Source organism: Populus nigra, chromosome 17 (assembly GCF_951802175.1).
Source record: "Populus nigra chromosome 17, ddPopNigr1.1, whole genome shotgun sequence".
NCBI classification, from domain to species: Eukaryota; Viridiplantae; Streptophyta; class Magnoliopsida; order Malpighiales; family Salicaceae; genus Populus; species Populus nigra.
In genome coordinates this window covers 11519071-11529879 of record NC_084868.1, presented here as the reverse complement: position 1 = coordinate 11529879, position 10809 = coordinate 11519071, and the positions used below count along the sequence as shown (strand labels likewise).

At 38.1% G+C, this 10809-nt stretch overlaps 1 protein-coding gene across 1 annotated transcript; it reads right to left on the bottom strand.

Annotated features, from left to right (window-relative positions):
- Positions 1-217: 217 nt before the first annotated feature.
- LOC133676591 (chromatin-remodeling ATPase INO80-like) lies at positions 218-10779 on the bottom strand. Its single transcript, XM_062098283.1, has 23 exons — positions 10415-10779; positions 10124-10211; positions 9517-9901; positions 8972-9404; positions 8660-8860; positions 8421-8531; positions 7330-7760; positions 7091-7199; positions 6927-7007; positions 6679-6851; positions 5965-6090; positions 5579-5740; positions 5444-5501; positions 4704-4934; positions 4414-4560; positions 3692-4249; positions 3317-3574; positions 3117-3224; positions 2358-2452; positions 2080-2236; positions 1702-1899; positions 1303-1458; positions 218-877 (listed from the first exon to the last, which is right to left on the bottom strand). Exons 1-23 carry the CDS (start codon positions 10472-10474, stop codon positions 611-613), a joined length of 4593 nt encoding a protein of 1530 aa, XP_061954267.1. The 5' UTR covers positions 10475-10779; the 3' UTR covers positions 218-610.
- Between the last annotated feature and the right edge of the window lie 30 nt (positions 10780-10809).

Here is a 10809-nt window from a genome sequence, read left to right as displayed (position 1 = left end):
CTTGTAGAGAACATTTTGGATACACCATACCAAAACCAATAAGCTCTAGCTAAGAACGGTGTCATCATCTATCTCCTGCTATTCCCAGGTACGGGCGAGTAAACTCAGACCAGGCTTTGAATTCCTTTCCACCGCCACCATAAGCTAAGAATGGTTTGCAGCATGCTGGGTCATTGACACGGAACTTAGAGAGGGAAGGAGGGGAAGGGAGCATTACTGGGCCATAAAACAATTTCTCATTAAATAATTGTTGAAGCTAAGTTCCCCTGCCAACAGCATTTTCTGATTGTGGGCGTAGAGGTTTACAAGACCTGAAATACATGCTACTGCACAAGGAACAGAGAATAGACCCACCTATACATACCCGGATCTGTAGAAATAATTAGTTGACCTAGAACCCAAATCCAAAAAATTGTATATACACAGTACCATATCGCTGGGTTTGCTTTTTCTCAATTGTGCCCCGGTTTCTTCCATAGCAAGACTGATTTGCAAAAGGTGGAATCAAAATACCTACTCTGAGATGAGCAACCAGGCAACCCAACCCTTGAACAAGGTGTCGCGGCCGTATCAATGGATTCAACCTTCTGGCTGCAGATTATTATCAAGCTCAAGTGTTAGAATATGTTGAAGCAAGATTATTTGTAGGTGGATATTGGATCTGTGATGAATCGATTGAGGGTGTGGCAGTAAATGCTGGTTCGAGTTTCTCATTTACACTCTTCTTTGGCCTCTTCAACCGCTTGGGTCTCTGTGACTGTGGCTCAGAATTTGGAATAGGATCATCCAGTTCATAGTCCATCGGTGAAGAATTTGGTTCATTCTTCTGTGAATTCCTTGGCTTTGATGTAATCTGCTTGTCAGAAGCAGCTTTCCTCTGCACAAGAGATGTGCTTGTTAATAAAAACAGAAAGCAACAGATATACAGAACGTTGCATAGAGGCCAACTTTTGAATGCCAAAATATCACGAACAAAAACAGCAGCTTCGGTAACTTTTTTGACTATCATCCACACAGCTCACCTTCACGGTCTGAGGCAAAAGAATATGTAAGGTAAATTTTACCTTGAGATATCAGGGCTCTTGCATGCACTGACCCGAATTTTTCACAAATAATAAGGGTACTTGAGAATCTCCTCCTTTTCACTTTTTTTTTCACATTTATTCAGAAGAGGATGTTGTTCTTAAGGCTACTAAATGGTATATCTCCACAAAGTTGACACATCAATGCTGTTTCAAAATGTAACAGTAGAAGAGAAATTTTGGGAGTGAATCATAAAAATTCACTTAGAAGTCAAAATACCTTATTGCTATTGGGTGATTTCAATTTCTCTGCATCCTCGGATTGTTCATTTCCTGTGCCCTGAGCAACAGTTTCTGTCAAATCTTCGAAAGTTGCATCCCCTTCAGCATCTACCCTTATTGCCTTCGTTGGTTTTTTCTTTTGTCTATCCCTGGCCTGAAAACAGCAATTGATAAAAAGATGATTGCATGTTCTATAAGCAACTTAAATTTAATGCTACTTCTATCTCTGTTGGTCACTTTCTAGCTCTTAAATTTACTTTTCCTTTTCTGGTGAATACTCTAAAGGCCAGTTTTGCAGGGAGAAAAGGGGCAAAAACTCTTATGCCAGGAGAAAATTATCAGCAACTTAACCAAGTTCTTGAAAAGAAACTTAGAACAATACAGATGGAAACCTCACCTGCAGTGGAATTTCTCTCAACTTCTGCTCCAGCTGGGCATCATCCAGAAGCAAGGACACCACATCCTCAGGAGCCAAGAGATCATCCTGAACATGACCACCTGTCATAACAAGCTGCTGCACGGTATTTTTCTGACTTGCTCTTTGTAAAATCTTTTCCTCAACTGTCTCTTTACAAATGAGCCGGTAGACAGTGACCTACACCATGAAAGAGTTCAGTGTTATTCAGAACTTAAATAAAACTAAGCCAAGAATTATAGATATGGCTAGAATCAGAAAAACCATTTTGTGTGTGGACGCATAAAGCACATTTGAGTAGAGGGTTTCTCTGTAAACAAGGAAGAAAAAAAGAAAGAAAACAATCAGGAGAGAACTAACATCCTTCGTCTGGCCCAGCCGATGTGCTCTATCCATTGCCTGTAAATCTAGTGTAGGATTCCAATCGCTTTCATAAAAGATAACAGTGTCTGCAGCTGTCAAATTAATACCCAACCCACCAGCTCTGGTACTTAGCAAGAAAACAAAAATATCATTCCTGCAAATCCCAATAGTAAAAAAACAAAAAGAGTTAAGAACTCACAACATTTCAAAATGAGAAAGCACCAATAAAGGAATGTTCTTCAAATCAGTCACCAGACAGCAAAGAAAATACCAACCTAAGCTGGAAGTCTCTGACCATGTCCCGACGATCCATAATGGTGGAAGATCCATCAAGTCTAAGATATCTATATTTCCTATAATTCATGTAGTCCTGTGATTGCACATGAGTAAGCAACGAAACAAACTTTCTAAAAAAAAATGGGACAAAGAAATATCAACTAATTGACCTCATCACAATTGAAAGTTGTAGCTCAAGCGCAATAACGTTATTTAAAAGCAAAAGGCAGAAAGGACGGGCATGGGCGATAGATAACATAATATGTGTGTGTGTGTGTGGCACTAAGAAGCTATTTCTGAACATGGAAATCCAAATAAATACTCAAGTCATCATTGAATGCGACAATCACCACAGACCATTTATGACATAAACAGATCATATAATATTAAGTCTTGCTGTTGATTATTCTACACCATGTTCCAACTGACCATTGCTTTTCTTAAAAATCATACTTGTTTTCCTATAGTGAATGCTGGATTAAAGCAACAAATGCAGGCCAATTATGTGGACAAAGCTTGTCAAATATATAACCAATTTGGCTGAATTGGTACAGCTGTAGATCAACAAATAAAAAGAAATAACACAGCTGGACAACAAATCATAAAAACAAAGAAAAAAAACTCACTGTTTTCCAAATAAATCAACTCAACCATGCCTTAATCCCAAAATATTTTCTACAAGATCAACAGCAACCAACTTCTCACTTACCTAGAAACCTTTCAACCAATATCATGAATAACTGATAAAACAAAAATACCTCGAGAATATTCAGCATTTTTGTCATTTGAGCAAACAATAGAACTCGGTGGTTTTCTGCTCGCAATCGTTTCAGTAATATATCAAGTGTTTGAAGCTTTCCAGAATCCTACATAACATACAAATACAATCCAAATATAATCATTAGAAAATACAATTTTGAGTTAAATAAAAGGACTCGAGAATCAGAGAGGTTTGCACCGTGAGCAACTTTGCAGGGTCAAAGCTTTGCATGGGGGGACAAGAACCAAAAATCTTGTATGTCAACTGAAGGGCAGGTTGTGAAACAGGTAGTTCAGAATCAATCTCCTGAATCAAAGGATGAGGAGGCTCTGGCTTTCTAGGTCCATTAAATGTGGATGTGCGTGCAAACCCAGTTAACAACCTCTTAACCATGGGTTGGTGTAATTCTTCCATCATTTGGTAGGCAAAGTTTCTATCTGAGCATTGGCCACCGATCTATCAACATGAGAAAAAATCAGTATGCTAATAAATTTTCAAAGGTTAACAGTTCTTTAATGATAAACAGGGAAAAAAGAAGAAGAAGAAGAAGACAATCTGAGAATGCGGATATACCGGTGGTGCTCTGGTCCGTGGGATGAACGTGTAAGTTGAGTGGAGAAGTTTGATGTTGGACAGAAGCCTGTCCTGATGAGAATTAACTAGAGCTTCAAATGGAGTATCAGCATGACCTGTTGCCATTTTCCTCCTTAGCATATCTGTCTCAGATCTTGATGGCATCAATAACATCCGCGTAACAGCTCTAACTTTATGTTTTTCAAGGTAATTGCTATGGTCATTTTCTATGTCTTTCATGAGCAAGTCCATGATTCCATCCAAAAATCGCCGGCCCCATCTCATAATAAAAAACAACAGCCTCTCCATAAATGAACTAATTGCCAAAAATGCAACCTCCGCTGGGGATAAATCCATCAAATGAGAAAAACCAAACGTCCCACTCTTAATAAGCAAGCTATCTGAGCTATTGTCCAGTGCAAATACAGATCGATACACATTTTCTGATGAGAATATATTAAAATGCTTTTGAAATGACTCTCTGCCAAAACCATGCCCAATTGCTGAGCAAAGTACCTCAGAACTTTGGACAATCTCATTGTGGACTACTTTTGGAATCTGGGTGGGAGAAGAATGGTAGTGTCAACAAATATCATAGCTATTGCTTTGAAAAGGAAACTGTTGTTGTAACCATTGGACACAGAGACTTTACTCTTTAACTTTAGCATTTGTTAAAATACCATTTTTTTCTAAAACACAAACAAAACAACTCAAGAAAGTACCTTATACGTAATAGGATTTCGACCTCCTGAATAATGTATGTCCTCCAACTCCCCAAAAGGAGAGGGCAGGAAAGAATTAGGAATCTCTCCAAAATAGAAATATGTGATTCCCTCATTCCTTTCAAACAACTCTGGATGGTTACAAACCTACCATCATGCAAATAGAACATTCAATTTTTGGTACAAAAACAATAAAATAGCATATTATTCAAATATTCACATAACATAATTGCATAATGTATACATTCCGGAATAGAATATGAGAAACCCCCAGCAAATTAGTAGCATACCTTTCTCAGCTGAATGACTATGTTCATGAGATTCATAATTTTCTTCTCATTAAGATGTCCACGATTGCTATCAAACAACTCAGCAAGAGATATCTTGTTCTTAATAGCTTGATAGAAAGCTTGTTGTCGAGAGCTCAACTTGCAGTGTACAGTAACTTCTGTTTTCCTCGTTAACTCAGAAACCACATCTTTCTTCACACGTCGCAGCATAAAAGGCTTCAGAATTGCATGCTGTCAAAGTAAAGAACAAAACATAAGTCAACTACCATAGGGGGGAAAACAGCAGTACAAGTTCCAGAAAGGGCAAGAAAAGGTACTAGGAAGATCTTTCTTATGACTAAAAAAAGTCCACTGCATTGCATTCAATCAACACAGAATTCCTCTAACCAGCAAGCATAAAAAGTTATTAAGTTACATATGGTAGTGAATGAAATCCATGGACACATTGGGAACACATGAAAACCAAACAAAAACAGAGAATTGCATTTACTTGCATCCGTACCTTCCTCTAAAACATCCAAAGCCTCACATAAGACCCACACTAGTTCACAAGAATTTGAAGGATCCATGAGGCAGTTCATTATTTTAGAACAGTTTGATGTTGTTCATTTTTTGCACGATCCACTAGCATGCTGCATCACATTCTTATTGTACAGAATTATGCAGGATGCACATCTAACAAACAATTTATTGATCGTGGAGGCAATGGAAACCTACAAAAAGCAATAAATCATACTCACCAATCTGTTTAGCTGGTGCTCATTTAAAGTACCTCCATGTTCTGCATGATTCTCAATTCTGATAACAAAATAGAAGTTCGATTTTAAGTGTAGCATGTTCAAAAAGCAAGCATTGACTGCAGCATAGAAACATACCCTTTAGAAAACCACTCATTGAACTGTTCGTGGCTGTCAAATAATGTGGGCATGATGAAATGTAGGAGGGCCCACAATTCTGCCATGTTATTCTGAATTGGTGTGCCAGTCAGCAGTAGGCGATTACGACAATTAAAACTGAGCAGTGTCTTCCATCTTATACTGTCAAAAGTATCCGGTCATCAGATGAGAGTAAGAGCATAACGTGTTTCTTCTCTCCTTTTTTATGCTTTGGAAAGACAGAAAATAAAAAATCATAGGAAGATTTCCCTTTGACATCAAGAGTTTGAATGGAAGAAAAAAGCAAACTCATTCAAACATGACATTGCTCTTGAAACAATGATTAATCAGAAAATTATACTAAATGAACTCTGGTTATAGAGAACCTGTTGGCACTTTTAATAGCCTGGGCCTCATCTAGTACCATATATTGCCATTTCACACGCCGAAAATACTTCTCATCAGACACTAGCAATTGATAGCTGGTAATGAGAATGTGAAAACCAGCCTCCCTGACAAGAAAGAAAATGATCGGTTACTAATGTCACGATAAAGTGTGGCAAGTGCTTAATTTAGTGACTTGAGAAATAGAACAGAAAATTATTTGGATGATGTATCTTAAAAGCTGGCTTAAGACACGAAATGGAGTGAACTACAAAAACACTCCAAGGCTTAGTTTGTAGGAAATTAGTTTAGAACCCAAAACTCTAATGCTTCCAAAGTGCTTGCAGATGCGATTTTATATGCATATTGGTTTTCATTTATTTGTTTATAGTCAAAAGAAGTTGATATTCCAATGGCTTCAACCTATTAAAAATAATGCAGAGGAGAATGCTACTTTGATACTCCTGTCTCATGCCAGGACTCAGCCCATAAGTTCAAAAAATTCCTAGTCATGTTAGAAAAAACAGAACCCTATATGTTCCTAGAAATCCACTGGAAAAAAAATCCAGAAAGAATAAGTATGATGTGGTCCATGCAAGCTGTAACTCTTTTATCTTGATACACGTAGAACATATCCAATTATGTGATCCTCTCCATTGAACTACCCATTAATCTATCTTTATGAAAGCGATAGATAAGTGTTACAAGAAAATTACCTTCGATAAAGGCGTTTTGGATTAATGTTTTTCCGAAGTACCATTCGCTCTTGAAGCCCACCCCAATATGGAAGGGTTTTCAAGTCAGGGCAGAAACGACTGATTTCATCAGCCCAGTTATTCAAGACAGAAGCAGGAGCAACAACCAGAAAAGGACCCCAGATATTTTTTTCCTATGTGCAGCAATTAAGTTAGTATGAGACTAATAAGAAAAAAATTCTGAAATGTACCATGACAAGAATAATCACCTCAGCCAAATGAGCCAAGAATGCCATGGCTTGAATAGTCTTTCCAAGGCCCATCTCATCAGCCAGTATACCATTTAAGCCCTGAGACAACATGGACTTCCACGAGATGAGTAATGAATTCAATAGAAAAATATTATGTGGTACTGATGTAAAGTTTCCGTTACCTGCTCATAACAATTAACCAGCCACTGAAGACCCTTCAACTGATATTCTTTAAGGCTGCCTTTAAACAACTCTGGTGTCTTAACTGTTGATGTAACAGGCATGGTGGAGCTGCAAGTAATGGTCATGATAAGCTCATTAAAATTATGCCAATGTTCAAAAAGAAGACACTGAAAACAAAAAAGAATCTTTCACAACTTATTACTACTAAGAAGAAAGGGCAGCCTAAAAAAAAACTTACGGTGTCTGCAAATCAATGTTGCTAGATCCTGCAACTGAGGCATCAGTTATAGGTCCCTCAATATCAGCAACTTCACGCAGTTTTGAACACTCAGTATCAAAAGCACTTGTTAACAGTTTCTGCTTGGAGACTGCATCTTGAGCAGCTTTGAGAGCCTCTTTTCTCAATTCAGCATCCTCAGGATCTTCTTCAGGATCAGGTCCAGCTTCAGCAGTGCTAAAATCCATTACTTGATCATCTGTCTTTTCATCTGCAATTGGCAAAGCTTCTGACGGCTGTGAATTTGGTTTGTTTGACATGAAATGACTGAACAGTTCTGTTTGTTGTATGAGAAAATTGAGCCTTTGCTGCTGTCTTTTTGCTTCCCTGAGCTCTTGTTCACGCTTCAAAGCTTCTGCAGCTTCTCTTTCCTCCTTTTTCCTCACCTCTGCCTGCAAGGCAAGGCATTTTCAATGTTGCAAACAGTTAGAGAAGCAATTAATAAATAACCAAAGGAAAAAAAAGGCAGGGATGACTTTTGTAGAGCAGTTTTTCAGTTGTTAGCTTGAAAGTTATATCACAGAAAAATATTAATCACTCCGCTTAGAATCAGATATGCCAGTAAACTGTATCCCACTGGAGCTCCCAAAAGAAAAAAAGATTCCACCAGATTAATAACCAGGTTGTTTATTCACTTTCCACCAGCCCAAATCGCTAAAGATAGGAGGTTTTAGGTTAAAATGCTCAATCTGCATATATGTAAAATGGATTCCCTCACAGGCTAAATTTGGAACAGCCCTGCTGTCAAAAAATGTCAGATGAAGCTACCGATCTAAGATTAGAATCCACGGCCCATGCTGACAAGCTCAAGACTTTTACTGTCATACCAGCCAATGACCCAGGATAATAACCGTGTCAGTTTCAGCGCACACCATTAAAACCTCCATGGACAGATTAACAGAAGCCACAGGGAAGAGATGAAAGAGTTTCCATGGGCGAATGTACTCTTATAACATGTTATATTTGGGACTCTTAATTGTGATATGGCATATACTGTAGAAGACCATTATATGAAAACATAAAGAAAGTTCAGCAAGAAAACAGAAAGATACCATCTCCTTATCCACTCGCTTCCAAAACAGTAGCATGTCTCTAGCTAACTTCCTAGTGCGAATTGCAGCACCCTTCATTATTTTGAGTGATCTGCTAACCTTCAATTTGACCTGGAAAATAAAAGCAACTGTTACTAAGACATACAGAAGTGTAGTACTATAAAGCTGAAACAAGGAGATCATCCATAGATGAAAAATACAAGAAAAAAAACTGCAAAAAGCACATGATATATACATGCCTCTCTTTGACAGTTTTCTGAGAACCTCTTTGCATCAATTAGTTGCTTCCGATGAAACGTAGTGAAAATCCTATGATGCTTAGGTATATCTCTTCTCACAATGTTTACCCAAACTTTACCAATCCTTTCCATTTCCTCCCTCTCAATAACAAAAGGGTCTTTAATTATTTTTGGCTTCTTAGGTAGACTCCGCTCAATAATCTGCATCTCGGGAAAAGAGAATAAAAAAAAAAATGTCATCAACCACTCTGCATTGGAACTAAAAGACACTTATTCTCATAGCTTACTCATAGTTCAAAAATGAGCACAAACCTCATATGTGTCTCCTTTCTCCAAAACTTTAACATAGTAAACCTGCATTACACCGCCCTCTGACAAAATAGAGCGTTTTATATTTCCAGCTGCCCCCTCTGGGATTGAGGAATTCAATGCCTCTTCAGATATCTTGAGACTGAATTTCTCAGCAGAGTTAGAAGCTGCCAATGCCTTCAACCTTCCCTGAAGTGACTCATATTGTAACTGGGGCTCTCCCATTCCTGCTCGGCTTCTAAGTCCAAACCTTTTATCGTTGGCTGTCATTGCTGCCAAGGAACCCAAATCTAAGGTGCCCTTCAAGTAAAATTCCTCCACCCACATATCTGAGAAGCTTGGTAAGTTCAAAGATGCCGCCAGCTTATCATAAGAGGGGGGTATCCTATAAGTGACACCATCCCCAATATCCAAATAAGGAGGTTCATAGTATATTCTGCAAAATATTTAAAAAAAAATTACCTTTCCAAGCAATAAAAAATGAACATAGCCATCATGCAAGTATTTGAGAATTTATACATTCCAATGCTCATGATGCTAAGACATACTTGGGCGTGAACTCTGGCTCATGATAGTCTCCGTGTTTTGATGGTACAATGTCATTGACCCATTCAGATGTGGTTTCCATATCATATAAACCCCCTCGCTGCTCTCTTCCCAGCTTCCTAGATTTAGAACCACCCAAACTGCTCTTTGGAACGGGAATCCCCATCCGAGGAGGAGGTGCAGGACTTGACAAGGAATCCTTATACCTCCTCTTGTACTTCTGGATATGTTCTCCTAACATTGAACGATACTGTTCCTCAGTAATGCGTGCCCCCGAATATCCGTCTTCCTCCTCTCCCTCACTGTTGTTATACCGCCTCTTTCTCTTCCCTGAACTCAATTCCCTCTCCGATAGATTCCCATTAACAAATTTTGACATTGCTCCACCTGTACATAGCCAACCACATTGCACAAACACATAAATACACTTCTCTCCAGCTCAATTCACCTCCAAAAATCACAGTCTTTCAGAAACAATAGACTTATACAAACAATGAGTTTATGAAACTCAACAGTTATTAAGCGTATAGAAGCAAAAAATCCTAACCGGTTCCTAGTAATTCCAATCAAAATACAAAATAAAACATTCAAAACAGTAAATTAAGTTACCTTGGCTACCTCTGCTCTCATCCTGACTACTATTCCCATAATAATCAAATTCATCATCTGGTTGTGGAACTCTGAAGTTCACCAAAGACTAAAAACAAGCAACAAAATCCACAAAATCAAACATTAACCAAAAACACAAAGAAAATGCGAATTCAACACATTTCAATAAACCCATCTTCCCAAATCCCAAAACTAACTAGTTAATCCAATCTAAAAAAGAAAAAAAGAGTAAGTTATTCAAAAAACTAAAAAGAACCCAATTGAGAAAACCAAAAACCCATGTGAACAAACCTCAAGATTGAACAAATTGGAGTAAGAAAGCGAGTCCTTGGCTTGTCTCCTGTTGTCCATGAAAGCTTAGGCTTTTGAAGAACATACAACAGACTTATGTTCTGTCTCTCTGTTTTTTTAGAGAGAGAAAGGAAAAGATAAAATACGAAACCCTAATAGGAATTTTGTTCTTAAGAGAAAGAAGAAGAAGTGAAGGGGGTAGAAAGGTTAAGGGGGTGCGTAGGATAGTGAGCGAAAGAGAAGGACCGTGGGTGACACAGACGGTGTAGGAAGCATCGTGAGGTGCTAACGTGCGCCGAGTGGGTGCCATTTTTTGTTAACGTTTTTCTTTTAATGTTTTTTTCCTTTCTTTTTGTTTAATTTTAATTTTCGAATTAATTTTCTTTAGGCCTTCG